This window comes from Cygnus olor, chromosome 7, assembly GCF_009769625.2.
Source record: "Cygnus olor isolate bCygOlo1 chromosome 7, bCygOlo1.pri.v2, whole genome shotgun sequence".
Taxonomy (NCBI): domain Eukaryota; kingdom Metazoa; phylum Chordata; class Aves; order Anseriformes; family Anatidae; genus Cygnus; species Cygnus olor.
The window spans coordinates 10,224,945-10,245,268 of record NC_049175.1 but is presented as its reverse complement, the minus strand read 5'-3'; the positions used below and the strand labels follow the sequence as shown (position 1 = coordinate 10,245,268).

The window sequence follows — 20,324 nt, the reverse complement described above, 5'->3', positions numbered from 1 at the left end:
TAGTGGACAAGAAGGAAACAAAGCCAAATGAACTAGCAGATTTGGGATGGGCTGCTTATTCCAGCGATCAAGTTTGATGTTGGAACACAAAACCAATAAAGAATGGAAGCATTTAGCCTCTCAAGGTCATGTTTCAAAATCAGCGCACTATTTCCTTAAAGAAAAACTAGAAAACTAGATTGACACACTGGAGTTTTGTGCATTACACCAAAAGTAACAAAGTAGTAAACTTATTTTCCCTTAAAACATATGTGGATTTCCATTTCATGTTTTAAATAATTTTCGTTGTTTTCTTAATGATCAATGATATCACATTTGTTTAATCAAAGGCTTGGTTTGTCACAGTTCATCTGTTACAATTACTTTTTCCTCTTAAAATCATGACACAGAACTTCTGGCTTCTGTCATGTCATTCTGACAGGATTTAAAACACATTTCTGTGATTTCATATCAAGTTCAGGTCGAAGAATGATTCTAACTTTACCACACTCCTGTCTGACATACCCATGAAAGATATGGCAATATTTGCAAGGAACATCTGTAACCAGTTCCTATCCTTTCCCCCCACCACTCTATTAGAGCCACGAACCAGGATGGTGGTGCCTCTGTTCAGTATTTCTAAGACCACAACTAGAATACTGAAGCCTGCTTTGAGTAGGGTTTGGACTACATGGCCTCCACATGCCCTTTCCAACATGAATTTCTCTATGGTCTATGGAAGTAACTGTTAGAACAATGTATGCAGTTATCTACTTAAAGCTAAGGACACTGCTACTACGTACTGGATGTCATGCAAATGCTATACTTACATATCTAAGCCTTCTACTGTTTCTGAGCCAGGAGATTAAGAAATTAATAATGTTGCCTTCAAAGCCACCTCTCAAAAGGTGTGCTTCTACATCCTTTGGTCTGTAAGGCAACTGCCAGTACAGAGACAGCACATATGGACACTGACAGTCCCCTGTCAGAGGATGTATGCCAACATTTTTAAGCTTATGTTTTAATTTGATTACTTTTAGAGAAGCTTCTTCCTGTTTTGCCAAGTGTCTCTTGAATAGAGTGCCCGGAATACCCTGGCTAGCTCAGAAGTACACATGAATTTCAGTTTTTACTTGGAGTATCAAGTATGATGCTTTCTTAGGAACCAAGCAGAGCTCATATAAAATATTTTTGAGTTTTCCTATTTTTTGTTTTTCCTTTCAGAAGAACAAAGTCAATATCATGACAGGCATGGTACATATTAGAAAGATACGGACTTCAGAGTAAGACTTCTCTCCTGCAGTACTTTAATGATAATGCAAGTAGTTTAAAAAGTTATCACAGAATCCTGGTCAAGAATATTTAAACAGTGGAAGGGGTGGTGGAAGAGCAAGCCTAACATCTTAAAGCCAGAGATAATTGTTTTGCAGCATTTTTTAACTTCAAAGTAATTAAACATACTTTTTTAGGTGAGATTCTTCAGAAACATACTATAGAAATGTATGCTTTCACATTGAAAATGTGTTTACGGTACCATACGCCGCCACACAATGCATCATGGGTTGCTCTTTGACACATGGTGTCCCCCAAGACTCTCAGGGAGCCAGCCCCCCACAGCTGCCACCCCAGCTGGCTGCCCCACGCTGCTGGGACTCTTCTGTCCCACCACGGGCATGCACCCCGTGTAGCCAACAGTAGGGCTAACCAGCAAGCCATGTGCAAAGAGAGAGGTTGATGCACTGGGATGTAGGTGTCTGAAATACAATCTTGGCTATGACAGTTAATGAGGAAGCCAACGGTGGGAGTCTGTGTTCAGTACCCACCATTTTAGCTGAACATCCTTCTCCAAATCACCTTCATTTACACAGCACCGCTGGCCACTGCCACAGTACCACTGAGATTCCACGAAATACTGCAGACCAGGGACAATTTGCTCTCATGAAAGTGGTGCTGAAGTGGCAGCTAACATACAGCAGAGATTCTTCCAGCCTTAGAGAGCAGCTCAGAATTAGAAGAACACAAAGGCAGTACTGCCAGCCTCTCTTACATGACAATAATACATTTTCCAGCACGATTAGTCAAACGCACCTGTGACTCTTTCAAATACATTTGTACCCAAATGGCTGCAGACAGTTTTGCACATATGTACAGATGCGTTTCCTAGTTTTGTGAGAAGTAGTATAGCAGCCTTATTGAACATTTGGCTCTGCAAGTGCCATATAAAAGTTTTATTCTATAGTTACATTTAATTCAGCCAATTACCATTTGTTAAAAAACAAATTTGATTACTCGCATAAGAAATTTGGCTACCATAAACTGTAAGTTCCATTCCCCCACACCCAAAGCACATATGTACTGCAAATGAAATGGCAAATACTGTAGCATCTTAATTATCTATTTACTGCAATGTTTCACCAAAGAATTCCTGCCATGTTTCAGTGGAAAAATAGGAATTTGTTTATGAACTATGTTTAAACTGACTTCAGAACTTACGTGGAAATGACTCAGACAAATTCATGAAAATACGTGTCCTCTCTCACACACACACACAGACCTATTTTTGGTAATATTCTAACACGGATTATTTGAATAAAAAATATTTTATGAGCACCGCAGACATACAAGAAATTAGATACATATCTTTCAAACTGTATTGACAGAACCTAACATTTCAAACTTCTTTCTTTTCTTTATTCCAATGCCTTGGAAAGGAGCCAGATTGAGAGAAGCTGAAAATTAGTTATTTCCCTTAGATCTTCTAAATGTGTTATGATATTCTTTACAGACTGTTCCATGTAGAGATAATTTACAGTATTTCCAAAAATATAAGTCATTACTTTTGGCATTTCTGAATTTATTTTTATTTTTCAAACAGAACTCTGTTTGACCTGTCACCCTTAATCCTATATCAATGAAAGAATTCCTCTATTTAATGCTCTTTAAATCAATTCATGTAGATTATACAGCATCAGTACTTATTTTAAAACTGGTATAGTTTTCTTCCACCGTGCATTATATAAAATGCTTGTTGTGAACAATTAAGAGCCTGTGCCAATGTATTTAGCAATTACATAAAAATAATTTTTCTCATGCAAGTAAGATTTTTCAGAATAAAACCTCTTATGATGTCATATGAAAATATGAAGGTGATTAACAATGACATATTTTCCTAACTCCACTGCTTCCTGAAAGAAAATGTCAAGAGCTATGTTGATATGTGTTTGCTGCAGGAGACAGGATAAAAAGACGATAACTGTCAACTTCCACCAAACCTGAAGGTATCATTATAGTTGTTATACAGCTTGTGCCAATGTAGTTGAGCATTTGTCCCCATTTCCATTATGAATCCCATGGGTTTATAGCTCACCCATAAAAATGTGATCTGAACTAAAACATGTCATACTATCTTGAATAGAAAAAAAATAAAGCTATAGGTCTATCATTTAAAATTAAACAAAAAAAAAGTGAAGAACAAGAAAAAATGTTGAACTAATACATAAATTTGAGTTGTAATAAAACTCAGCCTGTTCCTGAGTTCATAAAGTTCGGAATACAACCACATAAAAAGTATGCTGATTCAGTTCCGATTTAGAAAAAAATATTCACGTGAATGAAATAATGGATTGTATAAAGTGGATACACGTGACACATTTTGTCATATATATGTGCATATATATATGTACATGTATATATCCATGACCTTGCATCAGTATGTACTTCTAGTAAGTTGACTGGTACGAAAATAGAACTACACGTCTGGCAGCCAGAACACCACTGCTGTATTGAGGCATGATTGTATTCCTGCTGAGTTAATGGTTCAGTGGTAATAGGATGGAGCATCTAATCTCTTGGATGAAATTCTTGACACTGTGAAGGACTTACTTCATGGACAAGATCTCTTTCAATGGATAATTCACACAAGAGCTACAGAGATGCTACTTGGAAAAAACATTTGTTCCAAATAAATATACAAAAGGCACAGACAGGAAAAGAGAAGTAGAAGTTGAGTGAGACATTTTAAATGCCAAGCTTCCTTTTAGTTTAGGGGAGTACTTGGCAGGACATTGGTTTGCCTTGACTACAGAAATTTGAGGTATAAAGAGATGTTCTCATTTCATATGGGAAGAACCTGAAGTTCTTTTTATTTTCCGTGAAACAGAACCAAACCAAACCAACATCATCATCATCATCAACAAAAAACACAGAGCAGGAGAAAGCCAAATCTTACAACTCAACCGTAAGAGAAATCACCTGTGATGGGTTTAAATCCCCAGTAAGAATCTATCAGTGCCCTAAACCAGGAGACTGTCAGCCATCCTTGTATTTTTTGTCTGTTTTCAATAAAAACTTTAATGCATTCAAAAAACACTCTTAAAAAAAAACTCTTTGCCATGTTAAAATTCTTCTAGCAAAAGAAGAGTCAGAAAATTCCCAACAATTCTACATACAGATCAGTGATGGACTTACTCACTTTTTATGTCCATCCACCACAAAATCTCTCTCCCTAGCACTACCATTGAGGTCATGAAATGGACTCAATGGCTGGAGATATACTATAGCGTATAAACATATATTACAATCATACCTTTTCCATTTTCCATCTTTTCTTGCCCATTCTGGCAATACAAGAACTTAAGGAACCATTCATCCATCAGGTACTGGAAGCAGTGGTGTAAGAGTATAGGCTGCTGTCCTAACTATGGCACTTCAGTGAAGAAAGGTCTGTATATGTTACAAAGACTTTATATGGAGAGGAGTGATTAACTACTGACACTTCATTTTTTTTCCAAGATACATAACTGAATTACTGCTGTTTGTATCTCTTTCTGTGTCTGTTTAAAAGCTGAGACCTGTCAGGAAACCTCTTCATGCAAATGCTGAACTTATGCTAACTTACAAATGCAACATTTTTATGACTCATACTTATTTACCATAGCCTTAATTCTGTAAAGTACAGAACTTTAAACCACTTAAGAAGTCCACTACAGCTGACAAGGTCACACAAATACTGAAAGTTACAAATGAGACTTAGGATTTTGTTCAACTGAATATAGAATTAGAAAGCTTTAAAAGCAAAACAAGAGTATTCTGTATACACCACTCTCCTCTTTCCTTTAAATCACCCAAACCAAAACCCAGATAGAATCTTTTCAGAATAATCTTATGTCAAGATAAACTTCCCATCTAAATTCTGATTCTTCCAGGCTTTGACATCTGAGGTCAGATCTTTACCACTGCTTGAGTATTCTCTTTTCTTTTTACTTTTTCAAGTTTGATATACGTAGCATGTTGGCATAGTAAGTACATACCCAATTAAACAATTTTAACTTATTTTATCAGCAGATTTCCTACCACATTAAATTATTTGAATAAGACATCATGTATCCTAGGGTAGTACCTGATATTCAAGTAATCAATGATTGCTTTGGCTTGCTCAATGCTGAAGACATCCATGTCACCACTTCTTTCTGAATTAGTTTCTCCTATTCCAGCCATTGCTTTTCCAAGTTCCTTTATGTTATCTCCTAAGGTCATATGTTTGTCTGCAATTAATTCCAAAGAACAAAAAGTAAATATAAACATAATAGGGGTGGTCCCCCCCCCCTTTTTTTAGGGCATTTTAATTATAAGACTTCTAGAAGCGTAAACAGTTATATTATGAGTCACATGGAAACTTAAAAAGCAACAGTGGCCAAACACTTTTGTCTGTTGCCATTATTCTTACCAATAAAATATGCATTAAAATTCCATCATAAAATCACTGATGAGCCCTAATAATGCAAGGACCACAATAATGGATGTTTAAGACACTACAGGTTGGTCTTTTATGTATGCAGAGATAGCCACAGGCAGAATAGCATATAAATGCTAGATGCATAGTATGATTATCCTTAAAATGAATTTACTATTGCTTATGTATTGTAAATAGACTGTTCTTCTGACCATGTCCCTTGCGAGATAAATCAGAAATACATGAACAGATTTTAAAAATGGCAAGCAATTTTTAAGTACTTAGTCATAATTGATTAAACTTGAATATGCTTAATATTCTGCTTGCATAATCGTTTGCACCCCCCAAAATAAATAATGACTTTACAGTTTTAACTTGGAAAGCAAAACCAAATGCCAAAACAGTTTTGAACTAAAATTTAAATTCCTTTTATATACTGTCTTGACAAAAATCTGAAAATATATCAATGCTTGCTAAACCTTGCATTTAAAAAGAAAGGATCCATCTTTCTGATTTGTGTGCACTGTGTGCTATCACTAGAACCATGGTGGAGTTTAAAAAAAAAAGTTACAAACACAATTTACTTGTTCTTTTTAAGTCAAAAAATCTAGAGAAGAAAATGGGGAAATATCCACCAGTGGTGAAATAGATTTATTTTCCTTATTGCTTTAATTCTCTACTGATCTGCTTCTTGGTTCTTTGTACAGAAAACAAATTTAAAAACTTCCAAGATTCTGGTCTTTATAGTTTTGCCCTTTAGTTGTACGGCAATCAAAACCCTGAAAATTTCACCTCAGTTTTCAGTAACAGAGGCAGCACAATATAAATAACCATAATAGGAAAAAAAAAAAAAGAAAAAAGAAATACAGAGAACATGGGGGGAAATAGAAGAGAAGCCATGGGAAATGAGAAAGAGTAACAAAACCAGAAATAACACAGTTAGTGGGGAAGTAAAGATAACAAGATCACGAGAAGTGACAATATTCAGGCCCAGGTCCTCTCTCCAGCTAGTCCAAATTTTCTTTCCTTTGTACAACTGATTTTCAGGCCCAACTGCCTGTCTCAGGATGGCTCTCACACTACATCTGTGAGGTAAGGAGCACTTTATGTTCAAAGTGTAGAACGTAGACCAAATCACACAAGTAGTTCCATCCTGGGTCCTCAGCTGGTTTCAGTCCCTATCGTGTTTCACTTTCTGTGCGAGGAATATTTATACAGGCAACAAAGATCCCTTGGCTCTCAAACTGTTTCTCCTCAACCACCCAATCAAGAAAAGCCTGGAGTTTCTAAATCTCTGTTTTCCTCTCTTTTACCAGCCTTAAATGAATTTCCACTACCCTCGTTGTCTAAATCCATTCTTTCCGTTCCATGCTATTGTTGCTATTATGATCAAATCAGCTTACTTCTCCAGGCTGCTTGGGTACATTGTAGGGAAGGAAAAGGAAATGGTCATTAATATAGAAGACATTAGCATTTTATTGTTAGTTGAAATGTTTGGTCTTGGAACTTGCACCAGCTGAGAACAGTAACTATAAGGAAATTCATCTCAGCCCTGGGCTAGAGCATAATTTGTAAAATGGATTATTTGGGGAACTTAGCCATGAAAAAAATATAAGAAGTCCCTTGCATTTACAAACTGCATTTTCTTTCCCTGGAAGCCACGTGTCTTTGCCAAATATGAATGGATTTTCAGAGGACAGCAAAAAGCAAATTCACAACCCTTGCTTGCCAAATCTTAAGTCTTTACTTCAAAGCATAGGGGTATTAGAGCTGTTACTAAAAAAAAAAAATAAAAGCTCAAAATAATACATTTATTTCTTTGACAGCCTCTGTCTTGAAGCCCACTGAACTGTTCTAGTGGTAATTTTATATGTTAAAATTAATCTGAGGCAGACGCTGCCATGGAAAAATTTAGCTTAAAGAGTTAAAGCTTTGCCAGACTTTATGCAACCAAGATCACATTCCTGAAAAATATCAGTCAACTTTAATAACCAGTTGTGCTACCAGCCTGTCTAGTACACATGCATTACAGTCTCATAAAACTAATTTGTGTCATGTTTCCATTCTTCTCCATTGTTATATTAATATAGTTAGCATATGTTAAGATACTTTCTCATTGGAGACAGGAAGGACAACTGGAATTCCAATAACCATAAAGCACGTACATATTCTGTCAAAATTCCAAGTCAGAAAGGACCTTGATTTAAACTACAATGAAAGAGTATAATAATTATTATGAATTTGATTTTAAATATTCATCTTTACTTTGAATAGAACCACTGTGTCCTTTCACTTTTCCTCTGGGATAGACTCTTCTCAACATAATCACCTTCAAAGTGAATGTAAATTAAGAATTGTGATCTCTGAAAAGGGGGTTTTGAGAGGATACAGCTACAGTTACTTTTTTGGCTATTTTGTTCCCACCAGACCCAAGATGCATGCTTTTTAGCAAATCTCCTCATAGCCACCAGAGCTGAAGTCCTTTCATTGTTATTTTTCAACTTTGGCAGTGATGCCAGTTAACTTCCCTCATCAGTCTTTAATTAACCAATACATTTTGTGCCCCAAATGCAGAATTTGCTGTAGAGAAAGCTCCCTGAGAGCTAACCTCCAAGGACAAAATAAATGTAATTCTCCTGGTATAATTCTACAGGATGTACCGAATATCTCAAACATCAGAGGAATGTGCCCAAGGCTATGGTGACTCAGTCACTGAGAGAGCTGAAACCAAAATTTAGATGTTCCTTGCTCTCACTCTACTGTAATGATTATTTATTTTACCGTACCAATGATGAGGTCTTTTCAGGACCTGGTCCTTTTGCAACATATACTGTACAAAGAAAGAATGAGGGATATTCTGCTAAACAGACTACAGTTCTCTCTAATCAAAGTTTAACATCTTTCAAGGAGAATTATTATCAGGCACAAGGTATAGCATGACAACATTCAAGAGGAAAATAAATCATTTTACAATCACTTGCAATTAAAAACCGCTTTATTAAAATGACTGCAAAGCATTCTTGCCTTCCACTTCAGGTATTTTTATTTTATAATTTTTAATTATACTTACCACGGAGGTTCTCCAACAGGAAGTTTAATAGATCCATGAATCCTGAGAGCTGCACAAGACTGAAGTTCTTTTCTTTAGCCCACCAAAATCCGGCAGTGTAATAATCTAGCAAAATAGCTTCCTTCAAAGATGTCTTTAATTGTTTAAAATTCAGAAATTCTTCCAGCTTTCTAAAAGAAACAGCAGAGTAAAATAGTGAAATTTTGAAAATAGAGGTTTCAAAGTTTTAGTGATTGTACATCTATTAATATATTACACATATACATGTATATATTTCCCAGAAACTTAGCTACATCAATTTCTAGATATGAACACTGATGGTTAGAGGAAAAAATCAAATGAGAAAAGTAAGCAAGCACCTACAGGTTTCAACAGGCACTAATTAAATGTTAAGATATAATTAATGAAGTAAAGAGATTTACAAAAATCAAAGAGAAATGCAGGCAAAATTCCCAAAGAAATTCCCAAAGTGTTTGTTCAGGAAGGGGTTTGTTGGATGAAATGGGACAAGTCTATTTTTTTGAGATATGTTTACAATATTAAAAAAGATCTTGCTTTCCATTAGCGATTTTTTCACATAGACTCTGAAAAAAAAATGCATTTGAAAAATTAGGTAAACAATATAAAATTACTAAAAACATCTAACTTATTTAGAAATTTAAATTCCCCTTTCATAATGGTAAGAACATTTAGGAAGAATCTCATTTTTCTGGCACACTGGAAAATTTTCCACTTATTTTAACTTGAAGTAGTAATTATAGAAAAATACATTTCCTTCTAGGAGACTATGATGCTACTGACATATTTACATCTACTCTATCCAAACATGGAATTAATTATGTCTTTTATAAAAATTGTATGCATTTTTCCACATAAAGAGTTTATAGGGGATCAGGGCTAGGACTTCAGTTTGCAGTTCTGGTATAACTTCAACCATGTCTCAGGTAGTTAAGTTTTACATCAAAGCAATCCTTGGTTTCTTAGCTATACCTGACTACACAGGTGCCAGCTGTGATCACAGTTTTTCCTCCCCTGCAAGAGTGAAGTCTTTTTTTCCCCCCCCGTTTCTCATTCCTTCGTAATAATAGCATTAATATCAGACCTATTCAGAGGTAACTGTTAGTTTTTCAGGGTTTTCACCAAGCCAGTAGAGATACACTGCCAAGTAAGATGAGTTTTTTGTTTTGTATTTTTTTTAATTAAAGCCTCAATAGCTAACAAAGTAAAGCATATAATCCAATCAGTTTTGTTTAAAACATGTACTCCTTTGTTCTGCATGACAAATTTGTACGGCTGTACACATGCAACTCGGTTAAAAACACTTAACTATGTACTGAAATAGAAGTGGAATGTGGCCAGCTGAACTTTCCAAGGTTTAAAACAGTCCATATCCTCTCTTTCTGAAGCTTCTGCCAACTCTGTGTTTTCATAATCAGCTTCTCAGGGATTTAGATTTTCTGTGATGCTACTAACAATGCCAGAACTCATTTTTTCAATATTCTGCAAGGCTTCTCACTGACAACAGTATCTATAAATGATCAGGAAATTATGGGTGATTTAGATTTCTTAGTTAAATCGATTGCTATTTCTTCCTTTATGGGAGGTGCGCAAGTCCTATGGAGATGGATGGCAGTACAGAACTCCAATATATATGGGAATGCAAGACATCAAAATTCTCATACTGAATTAGATCATCTATTTTGATTTTCTATCCTTAGCTGTGGCCTTCAAAATGCTCTTGTGTAGAGAAATGATGCTCTGCGGTAAACTAACAAAATTTCAATGCTGGTGCTAAACTGCTTAGAGTACATAAAATACCCTGCATCTACCCCCTTCAGTCAGATGCAGTATATACTTTATGATTAACTTGTGTGTGCGTATGTGTGTATATATATATACACACACATATATATAAATACATGTGAGCAGCTGAGACTAAGAAAAAACATATGACCTTTCAATGCTTTCCTTTTTAATTTTAGCAAGAAATTTTCACAATAAATTGCATCATCGAGTACATTTTAGTCTCCTTTGAGTTGTATGCTTCAGTCTTCTCCAAAGTAAGGGGCTTATCACTCAAGAGAAAATAATAAATGAAAAAAATATATATACTATTATTTAAAGGGAAAAAAATATATTTTTCCAGTTTTCTTTAAATAAAAAATTTAAAAAGGAAAAATAAATCCCATCAGGTAAAGAAATTTTTTTTTTTTCCTCAAAACAAAGACAAATGAGATGAAGAGAATATTTCAAGAATAATATTTTAATCTCTCAAAAACTCTATGTATTCAGAAAGACAGGATTAGTTCTGTTGTTGCCTTTTTTTTTTTCCCTTCTTCTTCTGTCTCCCCAAAACAGTTAAGAGCACCAGCCCTTTGGCTTTCAATTCTTTAAGAATCTGCCAGTGGAGAAAAGTGCTCCTAAATTATTTGGGCACTTCTGAAAATCCCATTCTAAAAATATAAGTCTAGAGTTTCAGGTTGAACTCCTGGCATCCTAAATTCATCTCCTATTAAGCAATAATAATGAGAGAGGTTGCTGCTAAAGGGAAGACAACAAGGGCTTACTTCAGAAGTCTTTGGCTGCCTCCTATTTCCCCAGTGCACCATAATAGCTATCTACACTTCTTAAGCTTTCCATCCCTTTCTGAACTGTTAAAACCCTTCTGATTTTACAGTAACTCATGGATCTGTAAAGAGTCCTAAACGTTTTAGCAAAAGAGTTACCAAGTGAGACATATGAAAAGGCTCAGCATTGGCCTGTGCTTATTTGCATCTTAGTATTTTATTTACAGAATATTTAGTAAGACTGTAAACCCAGAAACCCTATCGTTGTGAAATATTTACCAGGGGCAGGAGGGAAGGAGTTGAAGAAAAATCAAAAGATATGGGCAACACACTAAAATAAAGCAGATATGAGATCAATGGCTTTCTTTATAACCTTCATGAAACATTAATTGTTCAATTAAATCATTTATGATTTAAAGTCTAATGTTGTAACTATCACAAAAGAAATCCATCAAATTGTCTATAAACTTTATTTCATGATAATATTGGTTCTAGCATCGTTATCATTGCTACTCACTTTTGAACTCCTTCTACATTTTGTTCTGACAAAGCAGTAATTTGGGAAAGAGAAAGAAATGTCTGATTAATAATCTTCTGTCCACCTACTGCATCCTGATCTTGGTCTTCTTCCTACACACACATAGAGATATATGAATATAATTTTTGTAAGTTGATTCAATTATGGCAGTAACTTATCTAAACAACATTTTGATTTTGAGGAAGTAGGCAAGAGATTAATTCAACAAATGCCAAAATGTAACACAGCTATAATTATAAGGCAGCAGCACAATACCCTAACACATTTTCACTAGGCAGATACATGGAAAATAGTATTTCTATCTTAAATTCATGTGGGAACATAGTGACATATTGTGTGCAGCATAAGATTAAATCAAGTTGTAAGTAAAAACAATAGAAATATAAAGGTGCAAAGAATCCATGAATCTAGATTTGACTAACATGATACCAGATTGCACAGTAACTAAATTTTAAAATCAGTTTCTGCTTAGGATATTATGAGCACACATACACATTACCACACTATTTGATCTCCACCCTGCCCTTTGGGAATTTACTGCTCCCTTAATCCAAGAAACCCCAACATGTTTGCTGCAACACAAAGGTACATATAAAAGAATCCGACCCTACTGTTTCAGGGAAGGTCTGTGTATTTGCAATAATACGCAAAAGGCAGTTCCTTTCAGGAAATACGATGGTGTACATGTTATGAAGGAATAACAAACTGAGCTTGAAAAGCTATGCAATCATCTTACAAAAAGTAAGAACATTTGATGATACTTTATTTAGTGTGTCCATTAAGAAAAAGCTATGAAATATATAAAACACTGGAAAAAAATAACTGTTTTACTTTAGAATATTTAGGCAATGAATTGAGGTGTCAAAGCACATTATAAAATCATTATCTGTAAAGTTACTCATAAATTACATTTGACATCTATCTATTGGACAATCTCTATGCTGTTAAAATGAGGTGTCGCTGATAATGGTTATCAGTAGTTAGTTCAGATGAGCCAATTATGTTCAGACGCAATCCCAGCAAAGGTTAAAACTATGTATAGCATCGTTTTATCAATTTTAACTGAGCCCTGCTGAGATCTGTGCATTATATAAAAGGGAAACTACCCAAAAGCATTTTACAAAGTTTTAAAAAGGAACTGATACGTAAAATAAATTTTCACCAAACCCTTGTACCCAAGCTGGGCTGTTAGAGTCTACATAGGTGGACAACTATGTAAATGAAAATCTATCTGGATCATTAAGCTCAAAGAACAGGGGGTAAGGGTTTGTACCCTACCTGAAAGTTGCTTAGAAATCTGAGTAAAACCCAACACTCATATCAAGTATATCTTTACATTCGTGGGGTTTTATAGAGGCACAGCAAGATGAAGTGCGTAGAATAACATTTCTAGCTCAGCTTGAAAAAGAAGTGGAAGATTTCATAACATAGATGAATTTAGACTGAACAGCATTGTTCTGGGCTAATTGATCATCAACTAAATCTAGCACTGGTCAAGGAGAGCCCCCAAATAAAGCTACACTACTCCCCCTGCTGCTGCCAAACTGCAAAATATACTTAAAACTAGGACAAGCTGAATTGCATCGAAGACTGATGAAACACGAATGAGGGCAACAAACATCACATTTAGTGGACAACTAGTTTTTTCTCTCTAATTACGTGCCAAAGTACTTTTACACATGCACTTTAGTATTAAAAATTACTGTTCCCAACTGCAAAGAAGTTAGCCTTAGATACACTGCCTTATCAGAACAATAGGAATGAAGTACTCGAAGGCTTTCTTCATACAGTTAGGACCATGGCATTAGTCTGCTTTTGGTTGTATTAGGAATACTTCATGCATAATTAAAAGCAATACCCCTACAGTCAGTAATAGTGCTATAATTGAAGCTGCATGCCCCAACTAGGAAAACATGAATGAGTAGCTCAACAAAGGAACATTATACAGTTATTGAGAGACCGTTTTGAATAATTAGGAAAAATATGAATGCTTTCCTGCAGTGACGAGCAGTGTTACAAATACATCAAAAAATGGATTTTTTAGAAGTAGTGAGAGCTGAACTCATAATATCAGTTATTCTTTAACTGATAGTGATGCTTTGGAAGTTGAATTAATACCAGCTCATCCCTTTCTCTCACAATGTCCAATACGTGGGATACTTTACTATGGCTTTTCGCACCATTATATAAATGGCATATGACTGGTCATTTGATAACACTTTACTGACCACAATGTTAACATTTCCCAAGAATCACTGTGATGGACTTTATCGGTATCTGATGAAGAAATTGGCACTGATATAGAAAGAAAAGCTTAAGGAAGTTTAAGGCATAGCACTTTTATTCTCATCACGCTATCTTCCAGTTTCTCATCTGCGGTTACAAGCCAGGTGTAGCACAGAAGGGACAAGGGGACTGGAAGATTGAGCAAGGAGGAAAACCTTCCCAATCCCTGCACTCTACTCCTCCACCATTCAAGACCACGGCGGGAGCCCCATGCAGAAGTACAGGTGCACCAAAAGCCTTTTTTTTTTTTTTTCCTCCCGCTTCCTACATCTTGTGCTCTATGGAAAAAGTTAGTAGGCAAAAAGTTGAAAAATATGGAAAAAAACCCACTGAATTTCCAGAATCTATCCAAACTAATTCCTCACCACTTCTTGAAAGGTATCAGGCCACATTCATCGTATCAGAAAAAGCTTGACCAAAAAGTCATTTTCTCCTGCCTACAGTATGTAGCTGGCTTACTACAGCATGAAGCTTTCTCACCTACCCGGTATTGACAGGCCCAGCACACTTAGCATGCTGATGCTAAGGCTCATCTCATTCACTGAATTACAAATAGCAAGAAGGACCTCTAGGAAAAACTGCTGAAGCCTTAGTATATAGTGTTGTATTATAACAATATACAAGCTATATAAGATAACAAAAAATTGTTTAAAAATAAGTCCAGGTGCTTTGCACTTGGTCTCCTATAATCTCTTTCAACACAATAAAAGATCCATTGGAATTAGAAACACACTCTTTAACCAACTAAAGTTTGAAGTTTAAACTTAAGAGACACTCAAGCTATTGCAACTCAGTATTGCAGATAAAGCTCCATAATCTGCACATCAAAATTCGACAGTTTACATGGCAAGGTGAAAGCCTACTTTAGAACACCATTTCATCACCTACTGTCTGTAACTTTATTCCCAGCAGCAAGCTCATCCTCCGCCCAAGTTTTATTTTTTACTGTTTTGATAAGGATGGATTTGTGGCACTGCTGTCCACAATAAGTGCAGGTATTAGATAATATGAAATACAGTTCAAAATGACTGGTGAGTAACTATGGGAGAGAAAGCACGTAATTTAGAACATTAATTTTTAAAATTATAAATGGTTTTGTAATTTAAAAGGTACTGAAAGTTCATGAGCCCTCTACATGATCCCGTATTTGTGGAAAATTTCTGGTTGGGCAGAGCCCCACTGAAAGTTTATCATTCTTTTGATAAAATACTTTTTTGTCTTTTGATTGCAGTCTTTAACCACCACTGAAAAATCAAAGGGAAGTTGTTTTTTGCATGTTCACTGCTGTCAGAGAATTTATCCTTCCTCTTACTGTTAACAACTGTAACTGACCGAGGTAATCCAAAGTGATTTAATTCTGGTAATACTATCCTCACGTGCTGTGGGGAAAAAAAAACCTCTACCAACATACACTGTAAAGCAATAGACTTAACCTATTTAAAAATAGACTACTACAAGGGAATTATTTGTTCCTTTATGTTTTATTTTCCTTCAAATAATTTGTAGCTATTCTGAATGCATAATCTGTTTCCGGCTATTCAGTATGTCACTCCAAATGCTTTGGGCACCCCTTGTCGACAGCATCCAATTGAAATACCAAATCAGATATTCTAAAACAAAAGAACAAGATCCTCCTTGAATCTCTCAGCCACTGTTTACAAATCACTGGGAAACAGAAAATAATAACAGAAGAGTGATAAATAGCAAGCTGCAAAAAGTTTTGCATTTGGGGTGGGGAAGAACTCTAAAACAAAAACAAACAAAAAAAAAAAGAAAGAAATGGCTAGAAAAGATGCCCCACTGTCTGCAGTTTTAGTGAGGTACTTTCCAGAGTGGCAAAACCTTGAAACACAAAAATGGAAATTAGCACCACTGTTTCTGAATGGAAATAAGCTTGTCCTTTTGGTTGAGACCTCTGCTCTGGCTGAAGATGCCACTTATTTGCACTTGTTTGAAGATGCAACAGCATGCTTTTGCAAAATCATGACTTTCAAAAGTATATTCACAAAGGAACGGCTTGCCAGTCCTCTCAAATTATAGCAAATACCTGAAGTGTAAGGAACCTGAGATACTCCTCACTTCATCAGGGAAATGAGACTGGACTAAACTCTGCTGCCACAGCTAGATAGTTTCCAGTACTGAACTAGTTCATTTAAAGCTGGCTCAGCTACCTCCCTCTGAGCAATACTGCTGACAGCAGTACAGATGTATCCTGAAACAGTGTCGCGTATCAGTTACAACTTTAATCAAAATGGGAATGAAAAAAAATAGCAACACAGGCTGTTATTTGTATTATTATATGCATTTTGTTATCAAGCTGTCAAATATTTCAGCAGAAGCAGAAAATCTTGAAGCTGTCTACCTAAATAGTTAAGGCAGAAACAGGGAAAAAAAAAAAAAGCCCCACTTGTCTGCTCCCACAATAGGAAGTTAAAATCAATAGTTGTTATTTTTAGTCACAGTATTTCTTTTGTTGTTAAACACATAAGGAAATACACAAGAATAGCACACTGATTTCAATTACATTCAAAAGCAAAACATGCAGATATGCCAAATGCGAAAAATAAAACCTTTATGTGAGGAAAGCATTCAGAGGACGACGAGGACCATTATGAACAACAGAAGCTGACGGTATCCTCTTAATAACAAAATATATTTAAAAAAATACACACCATCCAAGCGTCAAGACATATGGGTGACCAAATGTACCAAATGGCTTTAGACTTTACTCATGTTTTCGCTGCTGCAGACTACTTAATAGAAAAAAAAAAAAAGTTTAAAAATAAAGCAACAGCAAGACTTGCTAAGAACAGGATTCAGGTTTTGTGACATGCTTTCTGCTGAAAGTAATTACAAGTCTGAGCAATTATAAAAGTATTTTAATTCAAGAGGAATTTTCTCAAGATTTAAGAGAAAATAAAGAGTGGCAGAATACCATGTTCTCTATGGCTTATATATTGAACATGCCAGCCTCAGCCAAAACTGGAGACTTATACAATAAAAAAAAAACAAGTACAATTCCACAGGGTTTGCAATACAATTATATCATAACGGATAGTAGGAATTATCACTAAGGTAAGCTATCATGTATAAAACAAACTTCAATATGTAAGGAACAGAAAACACATGAAAAAAATCCTACAAAGAATCCTTTTATAAAGCCATGAAGTAATAAAGACAAAAATTTCAGTGCTACATTTCAAATAGACGTACAATATATTCTGACAGCCTGTCCTTTCCCATACAGTACACCTTGTGCCCTTTCACTAGGATCTGACTGACTGCATTACCCCCTTGTTACGCTCTTCCCAAGAACCGTAATATTTACCAATAATAACACTAGTAAGAAGTATACTGTGAAAAATGCTTACATATATCTCATAAAGCATTAAAACATGTACTAATACATTTTACATAGAGGAGGATTTATTTAAGTAAGCCTATTTTTTTGTACCAATAATTGTTATGGTAGCTTTTTGCCAACAGATGCAAACCTACAGTGGCTGAAAGCAATTAATCACTTCAGCAACAGCCGCAGTAACTTCTCTGCCACCTGAGACAACAAAGTTCCACCTCAAGAAAATGACTTCAAGGTTACTACAGCTTTATAGACAGACTCGAGACAGAAACTTTGAGCTGAAGCAACACCTCATGTGTTCTTGGGAGGAATACCTTGTGTTCTCAGACTCCTGATACCAGGTGAGGTACCTGTGTCAGAAATCACACCTCCACCAACTAAGTCAAAAACTGCAATAAATAATAATGCAGACAAAGATATGAAAAGGAGCAAATATTGAGGAGAATGATGTGAATTTAGATCTGTGGTAGCACTCTGGCTACCTAAGGAAACAAAGGGTGAGGAATACATCTTATGATGTTGCTGGAAGCAAGATGGGAGGGAAACCATGCCCCTTTGCATTAACAGTCAAAAATTCAGATATCTCTAAAACCATGAAAAAGCCAATAGAGCCATACGCCTGAAAACAAGAGTCTGCAACTGCTGGGACACACTGTTGGTATGAAAATACGTATTTTTAACAATTACAAACCCCAACAGAAGCTGCAGAAGAGGGGGGAGCTACTGCTGAGCTAGGCCAGGATGAGGACATGGAATGGCTGGTGGTGGTTTTCCCCAGTAAGGATGGGCCTATGGATTTCTGAAGCCCTCCACAAGTTTTGGAAGTCCTCTGTGGGTTTTCAAAGCCCTCTGTGGGTTTTTGACAGGGGAGCTGCTCCCCTGAGCAGATGCCTTTCTCTTCCCTACACGCTCTTTTATGAAAAGCTCACGCTGCTTTCCTTTGATCCTCAAAAAGGATTTTTAACACCCACCCTTTCTTTTTAAGTGTTCAAAAGCTTAATGAAGGCATTTAAAATAAAATTCAATTAAAAGAGCGAAGAACAGAAAAAGAAATGTGAAGGAGGCAAGGCGAGGGAGGACCACTTGGGGAAGGGCGGGCTGCCCCACCTCAGCGCCTCGCACCCTGCCCGGGGCTAAGGGAAGGCAACGGGAAGGCCCGGGGCGACGAGAGCCCCGGTGCGGCGGGGTACCTGCCCCGGCGGGCTGCCTGCCTCCGCCGCCGCCGCCTCCGCCATGGTGCCCGGGCTCGGCGTCGCCGTCGCCCAGGGAACAGGGCGGGCCCCGAATTTCCTCCCGCGCGGCCCCAGCGCCTGTTCCCGCCCTGCTGGGCGCCATCTTAAGGCATGCTGCGGGGCCGTAGTGCGGGGTGAGGGCGTTGTTGCCGTCCGCGGGCTGCCGCCCCGCAGAGCTGCCGTGATGGCGGGGGGCCGGGAGCTGGCGGGAGGCACCCGCCAGACGCCCGGCACCGTGCGGGACACCTGCTCTCCCCGCCCAGCCACCGCCGCCTCAAGGTGCCGCGTGGCTGGACGTCCTGAGGCAAGCGCTCGGGAACATCAGGCGCTGCGAAGCACCGCTGCCGTGCCTTTTCAAGTTTAGATCTTGCCATTTTCCTACTCCAAATAGTGCCCTGAACTACTGCACGGACCATCTGAATAAGTTACGTGGACAGTACCATGCAGTTGTCCTAGCAGCTATCCTAACATCACAACATCAGCTTCTTGAGACACCATGTTCAAACTAAATACCTCACTCAGAATGCCACTACACATTACTGTAGGTCAGATGGCAGCTGGTGTAAAGCAGCAGGCCTCTGCTGGACCGATGCAGGCATACAGATTTACTCCAGCTAAGGATCTGGACTTGTTTCAGAATAATTCACAAACTATAGTAAGTGGGAAACAATTTAGGGACTGAACTATTTTTTTTTTCATTAGGATTTACAGAGGAAAAATGCTTAGTATACATAAATTTTCCTCATTTCTCCTCTTTGTCCTATTCTTTTTTCCTTTTTTAAACATGGAGGACTAATAAAGCTAGGCTGAAGCATTTTCTCTGTTGGTTTGCTGTGGCATGCAGACTCATAGCAGCAGCAACAATTCAGAGTAATGGCACTTACCTGCAAGATCAAATAAAACAGAAGCATTTGGTGGGTGAACAGTAACAAGAACAAAGAAAAAGCAAACTTACTTCGCAAAGTTTATTGATGTGCTGAGGGAGCTGCTATGAGAAAACAATTTCTTTGCACAGCCCCACATAAAGAAAGGACCTCATGGGATTTCTGCAGCTGTTTCAAAGTCTGCTACTGTTTCTGAGCAGTTTGCCACTTTCTGAAGGTTGTCATCATTGGTTTCTCACACCCTGTAAAATACCAAGCCCAGTACCTGTGTCGTAAGAGACTAGAACCTGCCCATTCATTATCCACCGTGACTCTGATGCAGTTTGAGATTCAACATGTACGCAACTCTTCCTTCTCAAACAGCCTGACCCGCACTGACACATGTACACCAATCACACTTCCAAAAGAAGTCAGAAATCTGTTTGAATGCAGTTCAGAGAGCTGGATCCTGCAGTGTGTTCTAGAATTATTCATGGTATTTTAAAGAATTGCTTAGCTCTGTGCAGAGCCCACACTGTGAAATTCCTACCATTTGTGCTGTGCTCTGTAGCTGACAGCAGTACAGCTGCAGTTACTTCCCTTTTTACTGTGTATATAAATCTAACCAAATAAGAACATTATTCAGAGCTGCAAGCACTGCACGCAGTAAGTTGTAAAAACTGGGGAATTAAATGTGATG

General features: G+C 37.1%; 1 protein-coding gene across 2 annotated transcripts in view; it reads right to left on the bottom strand.

The window, feature by feature from the left end:
* Positions 1-20,324, bottom strand: part of CABCOCO1 (ciliary associated calcium binding coiled-coil 1) — a 101,127-nt gene that overhangs the window by 74,971 nt on the left and 5,832 nt on the right. Inside the window, exons 1-4 of one of the 2 annotated variants that reach the window (XM_040563783.1) lie at positions 18,720-18,878; positions 11,865-11,977; positions 8,781-8,950; positions 5,378-5,522 (exon numbers count right to left, since the gene is read on the bottom strand). In XM_040563783.1, the coding sequence (XP_040419717.1) occupies positions 5,378-5,522; positions 8,781-8,950; positions 11,865-11,977; positions 18,720-18,764 (473 nt within the window). In that variant the 5' untranslated portion in view covers positions 18,765-18,878. Of the gene's footprint in view, positions 1-5,377; positions 5,523-8,780; positions 8,951-11,864; positions 11,978-18,719; positions 18,879-20,324 lie in introns of those variants that run through there. The other variant, XM_040563782.1, reaches the window with a different exon arrangement.